Raw genomic sequence first — 17,795 nt, 5'->3', positions numbered from 1 at the left:
ATAAGTTCTTCTACTTGGTCCCAACACAAGAGATCTCTTCCTCACCACTTCTAGCCATAACCCTGACCTCTGCCTAAAGCTGCTCAGGTTGTTTGGTGTGCTCATCTTATGGGAATATTCATTCTAAACATGAATTATAAAATATTCTTTTGGGATGTCTTCCTGCACCACCTAAGTTGTGAGGATTTCTCATGTTGAGAGAGAATGTTTAGGACAGTGGCATTGCAGATGACACACTTGTCAAGCACAGGTAAACCTGGTAGGTTCAGGGATAAGATGAAATGATGAGATTCTCTTTCTGGTACCTTTCATAGAATCACAGAATGATTTGGATTGAAAGGGATTTTAAAGATCAACCAGTTCCCACCTCCCTGCCATGGGCAGGGACCTTCTACTAGAAGATATTTCTTTTCAAATAACTTATTTACACATGGGGCCTCTTTTGAGTTCTGAGGAAACAGTAGGTAGTGCAAACATTGCAAGGTGAGCAGTAACAGAGGAACTCCAAAAAGTAAAAGGATAATTTCCACAAAACCTTTGGGGATCCTGCTCTGAGGGATACAAAGCTACACAAAAGTGAAAAAAACTCTTATTTCCCAAGGGTCTGTTTCATTCTATTTCTACACAGGATCAGTAACACATGGAAATGTAAAACAGAGATCTGCACCACCACTAAAGAGTAAATGCTGGTTTGTACTCTGCTGCTGACCCTCAGAAATTCCCTGGGAGCTCTACGGTCACAGTATTTCCTCACTGGAGGGATCCAATATTCCTTTGTTTCTGCTGTTCTCTGATTCAAGTGTCAAACTTCACAAACAGAAAGGAATATTCTTCCTCTGTGTTCCAAGCATTCCTGAATTTCTCACGGAGTTCACAGAAATCCAGGCAGTTTTACCTGGAGGAATTCACAGTTCCAGATTACCAGAATTGTTAAAAGCTCCCACCTGTTCACTGCTTTAACTCATCACCATTTACAGACTTATAAAATAATCTCTATATTGCTTCAGGAGCTGAACTGGCTTTTGGACAAATCCAGCAGGAAGAAGCTGCAGCAGCTGAATATCACCATTCTCCTGCAACAGCCTGCTAAGCCAATTTTAATGCTTAAGCAATATTAAAGAATTAGTCAGACTTTTAAATTAGCCCCATGGTGAATTCAGGTGGTTTTGTACATTGCTGAGGTGACATAATCACTAAGGATGTGTACAGGCCAGGTGTGATTTTCCCCAAAATTTCTGCCCCCTGCAACAGAAATGAAGTGTTCATCTTTGAAGTATTTCTAGGTATGGACAGAGAACTTGGTGTAGCATTCAAACAAATATTTTTTAATTGCAAAGATCAGAGTGATTAATGTTTAAATTTCTCTTACATGGCTTTTCCAGTCTTTCCTTCTTTTCCAATATGCAAGAACAAAGCAGTCTTACCTCTTCTCTAAGAAACATTTCCTTTTAAAGTGCAATAGAGAAATGCTTGAACTACCCCTCTGGAAAGTCCAAGCACAGGAGAGCAATTTTTTTTTTTTTTCACCACCATTAAGGTCTATCAGACACCAGAACAGTCAGCAAACAAGCACTTACTCAGACCTGTGGCTAACTTGAAAGCCTAGGACAGGAAAACAAGAGACTTGTGACAATTTTCTTCTGAACAATTTAGAATTAATTTAGAACCTCTGTGCTGAAGTGTGCGAGTTTCACCTGTTTCACTGAAGACTGGCCACATCCTAAACCACAGTAAATGCTGCCATCTAATGGAGCCTGATCGTTGAACAAAAGCTGTTGGCTCATTCCAGAGCTCATTCCAGCTCACAATGAATAAAATTTATAGTTTCACCTGACCAGCATCACTGTGCATGAAACAATCCAGGCTGGACAGGAGACAGACCCACTTGGCATCTCTGCATCCCACTGACCCCGAGCTCTCCTGAGAGCTCTGCAGATCTCTTTTTATGACCAGAAGCTGGTTCTGAAAGCAAGCAGAGAATCATTAAGGTTGGGAAAGACCCCCAAGATCATCAACAACCCTTTGAACACCTCCATGCCCACTTAGCCACAGCACCAAGTGCCACATCCACTCATTTTTTAAATGCTTCCAGGGACAGGGACTCCACCACTTCCCTGGGGAGGCTGTTCCAGTGTTTGACCATAATAAATCTAGTTCAGACTAGACTGTATCTGAGCTCTTTAACTCTTAGCTTGCCTGTGTCTTTATTTGTCCTGAAAATAGCTTAGTTTTGACTAAATCTGTCCTATTTTAATAGTCTTTAACAAGGTAAGCAACATTAAAAATTCACTACCTTACTGTTCTTTATATTCTTGGCCTGAAAATGCTAAATCTTTTCTGACTCCCTGTGAATAGCAAAATATTTTCAGCTTTCTTGTGCTAATAGGTAGCTGCTTTGGGAAAATTACATTATTGTTGTTCTACCACTCAATAATAGATTGTCTTGTAATAAATGAAATTGAAGATACTTCTTAGAAATAGACGAAAACATGTTAAGCATCTGAAGTCTTTATTGAAGAATCTAAATCAGTCATATTCCAAACTGCAAAATAAAAAAAAAATCAGTAAAATAATACACATTGTTCATACATTTTTTTTTTCAGAATCAATGAAATAAATGCTTTCTCTAAATTTAATAAATGCTACCTCACAAGATACACCATGAAATTCTTTTCAGATTACTAAGTAGTACTTTCTAGGGAAAAGGTATAATGATGGGATTTTATGTACAATTATTCCTTTCTGGAAACAGTATCTCTTGCACAACTTTATTTGATTTTAATTATGATTACAACAATTTTCATACACTGAATGATACCAAGAACAAATTATGTACAACTTTCAGGCACAGGCAACTGAGGATGATCTGTTAAATCCCTTTAGGAGTTTGTGTAAAGACACTTCAAAAATTCTTAGACATAAACAAATCCATTCAAAGATATTAGGAGGAGGATGGTCCCAAAACCATCAAAATTATACCCAAGTGTCTTGAGTGAGCTCTTTTACAGAAGTGCAGTTATTACTTAACTTTTCTACAATAAAACCTGTTTGGAAAAATTGGTTCTCCCTAAAGACATGTACCTTATTCTATATCCTTGTATGTTTATAAATAAGTGCTAACAACTGATCTTTTACAGACTTCTTCTGTAAACATGTGAACTAATATAAAAATGACAGCTGAAAAAATTAACTCACCAACTCCAGTAGCTGAGGAAAAAAATTCCATGGTTTGTTTTTCCTCTAATATTTATGACATAGTTGTTAAAATCTTAAGTGCTTTAAGGAGCATTAGCAAATCTGAACAATTACAATACTTGAAGACTGCCATTATTATTCTAAATTTAGAGTATTTGTGGGATCAAAATATGGCCTCCATCTGAAAATAAGTGACATTGGTTTAATTGAAAATGCTGCAGCCAGGGGCAAGCTCATGTGTCAAGCCTATTCCTGTCTGTCTCAGCAAAGCCATCATAAAATAAAGGGAGGGATATGGAAGAAGTAGGACGTAACTTATCTGCCTTCCTACCATGATTTTCATTAAGCAGTGATTCAAGAAGCCTTTGCTTGTCCTGCATTTCTCGTTCAAAGACAGCACTGTTATGTTTACAATGGTATAAGGACATATTTTCAAGAGAACGTTGTCTCAAATACCTCCTGAAGGCCCTTTGAATAACAAGAGCTGACACTTCTTCTTGTTTTCTTCTAAGAGTAGAAGAAATTGGGCTGTAACAACTTTTAGATGGATTGTCAGCTGCAATCTTTTCTTCCATGTTTAATTCAAGACTCTCCAGATCTCCAGATTCTCCCAAGACCCTTTTAGTGAAAGCCAGCAAGATATCCAAGCAGTGGATCTTATCTCCACTCACTATAGGGATGTCCATGGCTATGAGCTGGATTTTATTGGGCTTTGGGATACGCAAGGGGTCTGCCAGTGCATCTGCAAAGTCTGAAAGGGCAGAATAATCTATAAACTGTGTTGCCAGAGGGTCAAACTTTCCCCATGTCTCATAAAACATATCAAAGTCATCCTCACAAAGAGGATCTGTGCTTTCCTCAGTGGCAACACTGAAGTTCTCTAAAATGACAGCTATGTACATATTTACAACAATGAGAAACGATATAATGACATAGCTTACAAAATATAAAATACCAAAGCCCTTATTTATGCAATTATTTTTCACTGTCCCTGTTACGTTTAATTGTTGAGCACATAAATCAGATTCTTTTAGCACAGGGGCCAGAAGACCATCCCAGCCAGCTGATGTGGTAATTTGGAAGAGGCAGAGAATGCTACCACAAAATGTTTGGAAGTTAAAAATATCATCAATCCCACCCTGCGGGGGGAGACAGGCAAAGTTTGCCATGCCCACGATGGCATAAATGAACATGATCAGGAAAAGCAAAAGGCCAATGTTGACCAGTGCAGGAAGAGACATCAGCAGTGCAAAGAGAAGAGTTCGAATTCCTTTGGCTTTGCGAACTATTCTCAGGATTCGGCCAACCCGCGCCAAACGAAGAGTTCTCAAAACCGTAGGGGAGAAGAAAGATTGAAACACTTCAGAAACTCCAAGACCTTTGAAAGGAAAAGGAAAACAAAATGTTGTCAGGTCAAGTTAGTCAACTTAATGTCTGTTTTGTTATATTCTGTGCTTTAGGTGTCAGCAGTAACACATCACGCTGCTCTCAATATAAACATCATCAATTCTGAACTGCTCAGATAAAAGCTGCTTCGGTAAAGAAAGAAAAATTGTAATATCTTTCAATATAAAAGAGGCATCAAGATTACTGCATAGTTTGGAAGCTTAATTCTTCCAAGTTTCTCTAATCTGGGGAGTGAATTTACGCATTCATTGCTCAAGTACCTAAAAAATACTTTTAAATCCATTCAGGTCTTGTGCTGGAAGCTCTGGGACTGTCTCTGAGCCACTGTCTGAGTGCTGCTTCTTCTTTAGGCCAAAGCCTACACGTGAGGCTTTGACTAATGCTTGGCACTCAAATGAGATCAGAGAAGAGCAAGAAGAAAATAAAGGAAAATTGTCTGTCAGTGTTTATCTCCCATAACACCTCATTCTATGACCCTGCTATCACAGTAATGACACAGCAGCAATGCAAATGATTACAAACAGAAGAGTTAAGAAGTCATAATTTTTCTGGGTTGTACAGGATGGCAAAAGCCTACGATGCTTAGGCAAGAAGCAGAGAACTCAGAGCAGTTTTTATGTCCCATCCTTTATTAGATGATAAGACCTGAGCCTGAGTAGGAAGAACAGAGAAAATAAACTGTACAAGAAACTAGAGCTGTATATGATCCTTTGCAGAGTCACTGATCAGCATCTAGTCTTATTTTAAGAGTCAAAAAAAAAAATACAAGCCAATTTTAATATTTTTTTTTCAGTCATAAATAGTGGTCCAGGTTTAGTATGGTGTTGAGCAACCAAATTTTCCTGAGCTTTCCAAATCTACAACTGGGCTTTGCTTTCTTAAGAGGAAGTCCTGGAAAAGTAAATTAATCCCCATTTTTGATGGAAATGTATTTTTAACCTGAATTTTCTTTTACTGTGAAAACAACAGCTAATATGACAACATGTGAATTGAAAGCATAAAACATTAGACAACAGTTTAAGTACATTAACTTTAAAAAGATGTTGCTGAATTAAATTAATATTCTGTTAATTCCTCAATAAAAATCATACTTAAAGTTTTGAAAACTCCATTTACCTTTTAGTACTCTGCAAAAATATAAGGGAAAACAAAAATGTATCCTTTTAGAAGGAATCACTTAGCAGTGATTAGTTTGAAATAGTACAGTGGATCTGGAATTTGTTTATGAAACATAATATGTAGGTGGTTACTTCAAACTGGAATTTGGCTTAATACTGGTAAGACACTTTACCTGACCTAGTGATTGATACTCACTCACTATTGAAAGGATCACAACACTGAAGTCAAACACGTTCCAGCCACTTCCAAAGTAGTAGTGCCTTAAGGCCAGTATTTTTATGACACATTCTGCAGTGAATACAGCCACAAAAAAATAGTTGATTTTATTCAGAACTTCCTTGGTGCCTTTGTGGTTGTTTTCTGCCATCATAACGACCATATTTAGGCAGATGAAAATCACAATGGTGATGTCAAAAGCTTTGTGAGATACGATGTCAAACAGCAATCCCAGGAATGCATTCTGTGGAAAGGAGAACTACTTAATGCCACTTCTGAGACCCAGCCTGCATTCAAATATTAATCAGTAATTTGTGCTTAGAAAGGAAATTTAAGATAACATAAATTAACAACAAGCTACTAGAAGCTTTTTTTGGTGATTTCTTTAGACCCTCAAAGAAAACTCACCATACGTTCAGTATTTTCAGGCATCATGCAAGCACATTGGCTTAGAAAAAAATATATAGCAGGAAAACATTCAGAGTACATTGTGATTGTGATTGCTCCTTTAATAGAAATACTTGTTGAAGCAGATATTTTAGGATAAGCAATTCTAATTAAAATGTCATAAGCAGGAAAAACTCTCAGTAGTTACTGTGTAAAGCCAGGCCTGGAATTAAATTTAAGAAAATGTAAGGAATAAAGGATAAGATCATTTAAAAGCAAATAACAGCCACGGGGCATGTACTGCTCTCTATTCATTCTCACCTGCAATAATCCAATCTAGTTGCAGAAGCAACATCATGCAACTAAAATAACCAAGACCATGTTATGAATATCAAATACTTAATATGAACTGGTTTAAAAAGTTTGTACATTTGAGTAGGTGATAAATAGGTTGTAAATTTCCTTAATTAATACCCTCAAAGATGATTGTGTTGGATGGAATTTTTAAACAAAAGAGAGTAAAATCTAAATTCTATATTGACTGAGGAAGATGAGGGTCTCTAATGCGAGGCTTATTTCCCAATTCCTGGCTGCTGAGTTTAAATATCATCATCTTTATATCCTCTGTCATATTCTTCTTAAGGTGGCCTCACCGATGGTCTTGGGATGGGTTTTTGGGGTTTCTTAGATCCAAGTTTTTTTAGGGCATTATAGTACTTTTTCTGCTCCTCAGTCAAAAATAGATCTTTCCCACCTAAGTAAAGAGAAAAAACATTGTTGTTCAGATGAAGTCAAATAAATTTGTCTTTAACAAATTTATGTTAAAGACAGTAAGTTACAGTTGTCATGAGTAGGACCTAAGAGAGCACAGAGACCAAATGTGTCTTCACCATTTCTCCTTTTCCCCTTGATCTTTGGTCTGATCTGGGTTGATCATGAAAGTCAAGTCCAGGCAGTGATCCCAAGTCAGTTCCCTCAAGTGTGAAAGCCTTTTCAAAGTTTTGCAAATCTATTTCCTATTTTTTTAAATTACGTAAGATTCATCAAGAAGTGGAGTATTTTATATTTTTGGAAAGGCAGAAGCAGAAGTAGATTGCTGGACTAGCAAGTAAATAGAGGATGATGAATAAGAATTTTGGGACCAAGTTCTATGGGAAATTCCTGGCAATGAATTTCTTATTAGCATCCACACCACCTGTATTATTGAGCAATCACGTGGAACCCAATAATCAGAAATCACTTATCATAAAAGCACTGAGTGATCAGCATTTTGTACAACAAACACATAACAACGCTCAGCAGAGCATCTGCAATTGGAATCACTCCAGCAAAACCTCTGAAAATTCTGCTTAACTTCACTACATGGACTCTCGGTGAAAAGCCCAAAGAAGCAGAAAAGAAATGAAAGAGAAAAATTAAAAATAAAAAAATGTTAGTTGCCGCATGTGCTAAGAAAAGAAAAAAAGTGTTACATCTACATAACTTCTAGCAAATGTTCAAGCTTATAAAACTATTTAACTTTTTTATCTATTGGGATTATTGTAACTGGGACTTTGTTATAAAAAGAAATTCTTACAGTGAAGTTGGACTGCTGTTCCTCAATCCTTATGCATATTTTCTCTGTCCAAATTCAGAGAACAGAAGAATTTCTTGTGGGTTTTATTTCTATCTTTCTCTACCAAAGGCAGTAATACTTTGACACTTGGTTTGTAAGTCAGCCTATGGAAATAATAAATGATTCCAGTAGAAATTCTGCCTTCCAAATGGGAACCTTGAAATTGTCAACCTCCTGTTGGGGTCTGCTTTTCTGGTATGTTTTCAATGAGCAAGATGCTTATTTGTTGTAAGACTCCCAAGTGGATAAATTGACACAATTCCCCTCAATATTCTGGATACTTTAAACCCTTAAATGAGTCAGGATTCAATTGATAAATAAGCTTCACACAAGGAAGGTGAAGTATTCCAGACAGATATAACTGTTGCTTTTCTTTGCTGCATTTTCCATTCTAAGATTTTGCCTTCCATTTCTTACTGAATAACAAGAACAGGGGATGTAACAACTATGAGGAGAAAAGTGCTTGAAGCATGAAGTCATTGCTTCATGGGCTTTAAACAGCCTTTAAATTTCTACACAGTCTCCTCCAGGGGTCATGGCTTGGATCCCAATGCAGAATTTTTTTTTAAAACCTCACTAAATTAATCTTTAGGTTTATTTTGGAGATGAATGGCTTTTTTTAAATATAGCTAGTTTGACAAGATGTTCTATTGACAGGACCTTTTCAAGGTTCTTTGCCAGGAAAGCAAAGGTTACTCCCTCCATGACTGTTTCTTCCATAATTGATTACCCTGCTCACATTCGTGAGGTGCTCACTCTCAGCAAAAAGGGTTTTTCTGTTCCCCAAAGCAAATCTTCAAAGAAAAGAATTTCATTCTTCTGTAGCAAAGTCTAGGTAACTTTTTTGACTTCTCATTTCTAAAGCTACTCACTCCTTCCTCCTCATTCTCTACTTAGAAAAAATTCAGGACTTGGCAGGAAAATAGAATTCACAGGTAAAAACCTTGAGGAAGAAGGGATTCCTGTTTTCAAAACTTGGTTTGAAATGTTATCATTTTAAATTTATCTAGTCAGACACTTATTTCAAAATGTTAGATTTCTAGATGTCAAGCCAGCATTCACTTAATCAAATTGGGATTACAGGAGACCATGGGTTAGTTCATGTAGTACTTATCTTTTTCCTTTGCTGGTTAAAATTGCTGATAACCACTCCAATGAAAAGGTTCAGCATGAAGAAAGATCCAAAAATAATGAAAACCACAAAGAACGCATACATGCGTAAGCGTGCTTCAAACTGTGGCTGTTGATCAATCTGTGAAAAAAAAAAAATCAAACCAGAAAAATAATATTGGTAAAAATGAGATAATCTCAGCTTTAGCATTTCCAATTTATTATAGCAGATCTTTTTATTGTCGTGAGGGATAAATTATTTCTGCACATTTATACCTTTATCTAGATGTACAAGTAGAACTGTCTCGCTCTGTCTTGTTACTGTTTGTAAAGACAATGAAAAACAAAGACAAATCCTGCTCTAGCAATTTTTTTAGTAATAAATAAACAGTTCCAATTAGAAGAGATCCTGTGAATGCCCTGATTAGAAAAACAGCTCAGACTAAACCTAATGGTGAATTCCATCCTTTGAGATGCCATCCCAGGCAAGAAGCAATTTAAACTAGCTGTACAAGGAACAATATTGTTATTTAGCAGCTATTTAACTACAGTCAAGAGTAGTGGGATGGAATGGGTGGGGGAAAATGCAAAGTCAACTAAATATAGAAAAGTTCAAACTCACTGTGCTAGTATGAGAGTGAGAAACAGGACATGAAAATGGGAAAGAAATAGTGAGGGTGTCAAATGTAGGGAAGAAAACCTTCTCAAATAACTGATAAAGCTGCAGGCTGTTTCAGTTCTACTGCACATCTTTAAAAAGGAAGAGAATTTGCTTCAGAGACACAGTCATATTCTGTTTCCAAATCAGATTTGTACAAAATTGTATATGATCTTGCCCTCTTTTTGTGTGCTATCCTTCTATTGTGACCAGTTTATTTTATCTAAGTTGAGATATTTGGTACTCCAAGGATTATTGTTTCACTGTGTAGCTGGATGCATTCATCCACTTGTATTTTTGACCTGATGTTGCAAACAAAGCTGAAAAATTGATATAAATAGGAAGAAGGAAGGAGAAAAGAACTAAAGTTTCATTTCAGTGACATACCTCACGTGAGTCCACTGCTGCATACATAATATCCATCCAACCTTTAAAAGTTGCCTGATAAAAAAAAGCATTGTTTATTATAACTAAGAAAAAATAGCTATTGCTAATATAAATGTGTTAATAGTTGTGGAAAAAATAAGAAGTGTGCTGTAAAAAATATGCATCAATTCTAAGATATGCTTGGAAGTATGATTCACTGGAGTTTATTACAGAGAAAAAAAAAATCCTGAAAAGAAAACAAATGAAAAGTCATGATTCATGTCAAATGCTTTAATGCTAACTCTTGTTAAATTGAAATTTTTGTAAAAACAAAAGAACACTAAAAGTTTCAGGTTAACTAGCAAATATAACTTAAAAGGAAGAAAACAACTTCTAACAAAACAGCAGATGGTTCCATCCTGCAATTTTTATCAATCATAGAACATTTTGGAGGATCCAGAGCAAATAGCTTCATCTATAAAATATACAGGGATAACAGAGACTTTTAAAAAATGCCTTTCTCTCCTTTGTTGTGGTACTAGGGAGCTCAGTGAATTAGCATCCCAGCACTTCAGGACTTTTACAGCAAAAGAAGACATAGAATTCTAAATAAATTGGTCCATGAGTTTTCTTTCTTATCCACTCTGAACTAGAGAAAACAAGAATAACTTTAAATACAGTAACAGGCAGGCTATTTCAGGCTTAGTTTGTCAATCAAAATTAAAACAGAAGTGAAATTCAAAACAAGACTGAAAAGCTGTGAAAGAGTTCTTGATTTTAACAAAAGGCTGCATGAGCCCAAGTGCTCTTTAGGAGGAGGTGAGCAGCTTATAGATGAGGAGAATATTAATGGGAGCTAAAAAATTCCCAGTTTCAGTGAGATAAACAGAACCACAGTGGTGTGCCTTGGTTGGGCTGCTCAACCCATTCCTTGAGAAAAACAAAAATGAGCATGTTTTTATGGAACTTACCACTTGGAGAAGAGCCAAGTATCCCATGCCAACATTGTCAAAATTTACAACACTATTTGTCCATGTCCCATTGTTGGAAATACAATCAGTTTTGCCATTAATGAAATCAGCACTTTCTTTTTTGAGTGTGCACTTCCAAAATCTGCTTCCAAGCCATTTTACTCCTAGAACATTAAAGAGGAGCCAAAAGACAACACAGACGAGCAGAACATTGAAGATGGAGGGGATGGCTCCAAAGAGTGCATTCACAACAACCTGAATGAAATGATTGAAAAGAATTCATTATCTGCATTCAATAGATCACTTTTCCCAGAAAGCCACTGCTTTTTCCTTCTTCTGTATCTATTGAAAATTCTCACCCATATAAAAACCCAGATCCCCCAATACCTTTACCTTTATCCCTTCAAATCTTGACAAAGCTCGTAGAGGCCGCAGTGCTCTAAAAGTCCTGAGAGATTTCAGGCTGGTCCCAGAGGAACAAGGTGAGGAGTTTTCAGAAACAGAATTTCGTCCCCAGGAAACAAAGGACAGCTGTGTTCATTGAATTGGAACTGGGATCATTAATTGGCATACAAAATTTTATTTTATCTATATTTGTAGACAATCCTGAGATGAAAGTTATTTCACCACTAAGTCAAATGAAGAAAATATACATTTAAAGTTATCATAATATAATTTTACTTCATTCTTTCCTAACACATGAAAAAAAATGGAATTAATTCTAAGTTGATTTTTTTAAAAAACAGTTCATATAGTTTTGTTTAGTACTAGTATAACAATCAAATTGGTAGCTATCATACTTCCATACACTACCAGACCAGAAAGGTTTATTCAGATAAAATACTCCCAAAATATTCTCAAAAGTGTACACAGGAATTTATTATCATAACTGAGGATGGGGATGTGGAAACAATTTTTTTTAATATATCTGTTTCATTTTAGATATTTCTATGAGAGAAGACATTAAAAATAATTTCAATAATTAGGTATTTTCACTGTTCATGATTTGTCTCTTCTCATTTGAATTTGCTGCCTCAGTGTTCAGCCATTGGATATTTCCATGTTTTTCCTGTTTTGGACTGTTATTTACATTAGAAAACTGTAACTGCTCAAGTATTCTTTACAAATAGTCATAATATTAGATTTTTCAGTTGAAATTTCCTAGTACTTCACAACTTTCAATGTTGACTATCCTGAGTCTATCAAAAGCTACTCTGATGTCACAAGTCAGCAGTTTAGACATCCTCACTTAAAAATATTTAACTTCAGAACAGTCCCAGTGTGATGTTGACAAGAAAAATGTTTCATTTTTATACAGCAAGATTATAATATTTAACATTTTCTACATTCAGAGCAAATGTGTATGTATTGAACACTGCACTTATCTCACTCTTGGTGATTCCAGCATTTCTCTTTGGGGCTGTGCAAAGCAAAAGTTACTTCCCTATCTTTAACTCCCTGGTAAATTATTTTTCCAAGCATGCTTTTCAGCTGTCTTTGCCATTCAAATTCCTTCTCCTTCAAGGAAGGAACTCTTTCTTTTTTTTCTAACTGCCAAAATCACAGATTTGGCTTGGGTTGGAAGGAACCTTTAAAAGCATCTATTCCAGAACTGTCAGTAGCTTCACATTTTCTATTGTCTTAATCAATTTATTTTAATTTTATTTCCGATCACTAATTGAACTCTCTCTCTACAATTGAAAAGGTTTTTAGAACCATCATGGTCCTCAATGATGGTGATACCTAATGAAATTTCCTTCAGCAACTTCTTGACTATTGCTGACAATTTCCATTTAAAGTCCTAAAGCCTCTTTTGGATTGAAGGTTTTTTAGCCTTTGGTAACTGTCTTTAAGACTTGTATTAATTCATAATCACAATTTACAGGTAGTTCTCTGTATAGAAAATATCAAAAATTAAAATGTATGACAAGCTGAGTATAATACTTACACACACAATGATGAAGTCAAGCAAACACCAAGAATTTGTGAAATAACTGTGCAAACCAAAAGCTACCCATTTCAGAAGCATCTCCGTAAAAAAGGTGTAGGTAAATATGATATCAGCATAATCTAGGATAATTTTAACTTTTTTCCTCTTCTGCAGGTGAACATCTTCAAATGCCTGGAATTTCAGAATTCAGTTTTAAAACAGGTCAATAATTTTATGGGAGATTCTTTTCAAATTGCATAAGAATAAATAGTTTGGCTTATTATAACCATTTCATATTAAATTATGGACAACCACCACTTATTTTTATACTTAAAAGTAAAAAGGCAAATTTTAAAATAAGTAAAATGTCATTTTCACACTGATTGAAAAATCTCATACTTTCAAGTTTTTATGTTCAACACTTCAAAAAATGTCTGACGAGGGCCAGTTGTGGCTAAAAAATTTTGGCTTCCCAAGGTAGTTGACAATTTTGAAGGGGCTGATCTAAAATTCTTCACAAAAAAGCCTGAATTGAATACATTATCCAGTGTCTGTCAGATTCTGACCTTCCAAATGAGTCATCTTGAGTCATCCTGCAGAGTTGTAATACGGACATGAAAAATGTGACAAACACCTCATCTGGAACTGCTCATTCCTGAAGTTGCACGTTTTTTCACCTAAACGTTGACCTTGAGGTTTTAGGAAAATGTTTCACTGATTGCTGTCATTCACATCAGTGTTTGCTCATGTTTAAAGTATTTGCTGCCTTGCAAATTTATTTTAGATTTTTTTATATTGCCAATGTATTCCCAATTGCTTTTAACACCTTGCATTATTTCCTCACTGAGCTTCTGGCAATGTCTGTAATTTTCCTTTCAGCCACTTCTCCCCTGCTTTTCTGAGCATTCTTTCTGTGATCACCATTACATTTAATTTCACTACAAGCCATGGACATGTGTGATGGTCTGGTGCTATTCATACTCATTCAGAAATTTTCATACCAGTAAACTTTATAAACAAGCAAAAAATAGACAAGTCCCTTTCTGCAAGAGGACAAGTGTATCTTAGAAATGGGAAAGTTCCCAACACTGAAAATCATCTTTGATGACAAGAAATTGTTATTGGTTTGTTATTTTGCACCTGGGTACCAACTAACTTTTTGTTCAACAGGACATGAAAAATGATTCAGTTTCCTTCCTTACTTCAGTTTGATTCCCCATGAACACAGAAGAGCCCTCACTGGAATCCCAGGGAGTTCCCCTGGAGGTTTTGTCAGCAGAATTTTAAAGCAGAGAGTTCAAACCTACTGTTTAGGGAACAACCTGAATGTAAGGTACTGACTTTTGTTGGAAATTCTGACATCTACCACATAGATCATCTTCAGACTATTTGGTTTTGTTCCTTCTGCATTATATAATATTTTATTTACTATTAAAAATATTATTATTTAATATTAAAATTATTATTCTGACATCTACCACATAGATCATCTTCAGACTATTTGGTTTTGTTCCTTCTGCATTATATAATATTTTATTTAACAAGTTACTCTCAGTAGACAGTGAATATACTTTCAAATAAATAAATAAAATAATTCTTTCCTTGTTCTTCAGTAGAAATGGATATGATCAGAGTAGCAATGAAAAATTACCTCACCTACCAATTTACATGCATCTTCACTTTTAGCTTCTCATCAGAATATTTGGATGATTTTCAATCTATATTTTTACTGAGTAGCTAATTTGCTTTACAAATTTAGAAGTGCTATTATTTTTTTCAAGCTTTCCCAAGCAATATCAGACTCTGGTTTAGGTTTGTAATTAACACAAAAGTGTAAAGAACTATGTTCAATGAAGAACTATGATTCCATATATTTAAATCTATCTATTTAAATATCTTATCCAAGTGGAGGAAAGCATTATAACTTCTAAAGGTTATATTTATTACACTCCTGTCTCCCTCTGGGGAAAGGAATGTCATAGCAGAAGAAATCAATTCAATACTATTCCTTTACTGACAACAATTAATTCAAATGTGGAGAAATTAAATGAAATTTACCAGTGCTGCACTGCTCAATACAATCATAAAAACCATAAAATATTCAAACCCGCTATGGTTCACGATTCTGTAGCAGGTTTTTCTAAAGTTCCACCAAGTTCTGCCTGGAAACTTTGTGATATCCACTACACAACATGGGAAACACTCAATACAACCTGAAAAGAGAGAGAACAGCATATTGGTTCAATGGAAAATGCTGAGAAATGGATTTAAAAGGTATAAAACATCTTAAAAAGGCCTTTTACATATTATAGGAAGAATGTGCTCTTTTATCTATGAGGTGATGCTGTTACTGAAATGATCAGAAGCTAAAGAAAAGTAAAATTTTTTATGCCAAAATAATCTCTTTTAATAAAGCAACACATCCATGGAATAACAGACATCTTTTTGTGTCCTTCTGCAGAAAGGTTTGTGGGCACAAAAGAAGCTTTTACTTCTATCTAAAGATGTGTTTATTTTCTGCATTTTTTTATCTTTTTTTTTTTTTTTTAATTTTGAAAAGGGATATTACCTTACTAGCAGGTCAGTAAATTATTATTTTTTCTAATTATTTCACTTTATTGAACTGCAGAGACATCACATTTGGACTCTCTTCACTGCCCTGTGCCAGAAGCACTCTTCATTAATCTGCAAAGGCAGCAGGATTGAACCAATAGAGTCTAAGGAGAAGTTCAGGTGATCAAAGGCAGATATCCACACTGGGATGAGCAGACAAACAGTTCCTGCTAATCTGGACATGCTCCATATGGATTTTTTTGAACACTGGTTCATTTGGCATTAGTGCAATACCAAAAAAAAAAAAAAAAAAACCAAAAAAGGATTCCTACTTTCTACAAAGCAGTCCTTAGGCAGCTGAGAGTTTTTAGTGTGGGAAAACATCTCCAGAAGAACAACTGGATCCACAGTGCTGGCTTCAGAAAAGCTACGAACAGAATGATATTTCTGTAGAGGAGAAGGAGTAAGAAAATAATTTATTTGCTTTTCATTAATATAGTTAACAAACCTAAAATAAATGAAAATTATCATCTTCTCTCCCTCCCCAAAAGAAATTTGAAGTGTGTAAATTATCTTTATGTTGCTGAACTACCAAAATAAATTATAAATAATAGGATAGAAATAGCCAATCCCTACATTTTGTTTCCATCACTTTATTTTAACCAATTTCTTTGTTTCTTTTCATTATCTACAGTGGACTTGAAGGAAGGGAAATGTTTAGAAAAGATTATATTATGCTACAGTTTTAGAGAAAACTCTGCTTTCTTCATGCCAATCAATTTTTAGACATACAAATCATGTCGCAAAAGGCTTGAAGAGGGGAAGGTCCAGCATATTCCACAAAATGATAAAAGTTATAATTACCTCTTTTTGATCTTTCTTTGGGTGTGTTACTGTGAAAACATTTGCAGTTTCAGAAGTCCCAGAACTCTGATTGAAGCTGATTGAATTCCGCCACTGTTCTCTGTGTTTTAATTTGTCTCCCTGCATGAAATTATGCAAATCAGTTGATTTCCCACTTTTTTTTTTTTCCTGACAGTCATTCTTGAAAGGCAAAATTATTTAACAGAATGTAAAACATCTGTGAAGTTTAGACTCATATAATCACAGAATGATTTGGGTGTTTGGTTTGGAAGGGGCCTTAAAGATCATGTAGGTTCAGCCCCTCTGCCAAGAGAAGAGAATCTTTCACTAGCAAGTTTTTCTTTTTACAAATAATTAAATAGTTTCCCTAAAATGCATCTAAAAGATTTATGCTTCCAGTTATAGGCAGAAGATTTAAGTGATCAGAATCAGTCCTCAGTCCTTCTGACACTACAAATTCCAAGAAATACCAGACTCCACTGCAGCAGGGAAGGAATTTGTGACATCAAATGCTTATGGGCAAGACATTTGAAACAGCCACGGATGATTCTAAGGTGATCAACAATTTTTGCTGCTTTGAGAATTTGTCCAAAGAGAAATTTGAGAATTTTGTCCAAAGCTTCTTTGAGAATTTGTCCATTTGTGCACTGATAATGCTTCCTAATATGACCAAAACTACACAAAATGGATCCTGGTAGTCCACCTAGACACTGACCATGTGCTCATCCATCCCAAAAAAGATCCCTCCAACACTAACAATTCTGTGATTCCGTGAAAAGAGTTCCTATAGCTCCTGTGCCATATTTGACAATCCTGTGTGGATGCGACAGATGCCTGAAATATCTCCAATATTCCTAACTGCCTCTGTACAGTTGTCATGGCAGTAAAAATGTCTCACTCACATGCAGAAAGACTTGAGCTTTATCCCACCCGACATAACAAAATCAAGAGATATAAAGGGGAGGCAAAAGTACCATGGAAGTGAACAGGTGATTAAAAAACCCCAAACAATACTAAGAATTTATTTTTTAAGGTATAGCTTTTGTTTACATTCCCATTGGATTCCATGCAACTGAGGAGCAACATATAATCAACACAAGAGGCCTGCCTTCCAAACACTCCAGGTATAAGGCAAAGGAGACAAAAAGAAAGAATGTCTGTCCTGATTTAACTTTGTTTATCAATTGACAGTAACAAATGGAAACAAAAGAGTCAGATGCAAAATTTTTGGCTGTCATTGAGGAGAATGATGAAAAAGTGAATATTCAACATATCATTGAATAACCAAGACTTATTTGATAGCCCTTGTACTAGAAGAACAAAGAAAGCAAAATTGCAGAAATGACAGAAAGGATAATATTTACTGATGAATCTTTGAGATTGCATTTACAGAGGCAAGTCACA

At 35.4% G+C, this 17,795-nt stretch overlaps 1 protein-coding gene across 1 annotated transcript in view; it reads right to left on the bottom strand.

The window, feature by feature from the left end:
• Nucleotides 1-2,580: 2,580 nt before the first annotated feature.
• Nucleotides 2,581-17,795, bottom strand: part of LOC128785727 (sodium channel protein type 5 subunit alpha-like) — a 32,640-nt gene continuing 17,425 nt past the window's right edge. Inside the window, exons 16-25 of the mRNA XM_053938521.1 lie at nucleotides 15,860-15,974; nucleotides 15,033-15,187; nucleotides 12,928-13,166; nucleotides 11,438-11,507; nucleotides 11,045-11,299; nucleotides 10,095-10,148; nucleotides 9,050-9,191; nucleotides 6,978-7,078; nucleotides 5,917-6,181; nucleotides 2,581-4,573 (exon numbers count right to left, since the gene is read on the bottom strand). Coding sequence (XP_053794496.1) covers nucleotides 3,429-4,573; nucleotides 5,917-6,181; nucleotides 6,978-7,078; nucleotides 9,050-9,191; nucleotides 10,095-10,148; nucleotides 11,045-11,299; nucleotides 11,438-11,507; nucleotides 12,928-13,166; nucleotides 15,033-15,187; nucleotides 15,860-15,974 — 2,541 coding nt within the window. The 3' untranslated portion in view covers nucleotides 2,581-3,428. The remainder of the gene's footprint in view (nucleotides 4,574-5,916; nucleotides 6,182-6,977; nucleotides 7,079-9,049; nucleotides 9,192-10,094; nucleotides 10,149-11,044; nucleotides 11,300-11,437; nucleotides 11,508-12,927; nucleotides 13,167-15,032; nucleotides 15,188-15,859; nucleotides 15,975-17,795) is intronic.

The sequence above is a fragment of the Vidua chalybeata genome, chromosome 1 (assembly GCF_026979565.1).
Source record: "Vidua chalybeata isolate OUT-0048 chromosome 1, bVidCha1 merged haplotype, whole genome shotgun sequence".
NCBI classification, from domain to species: Eukaryota; Metazoa; Chordata; class Aves; order Passeriformes; family Viduidae; genus Vidua; species Vidua chalybeata.
This window is presented reverse-complemented; position numbering and strand designations above follow the sequence as displayed.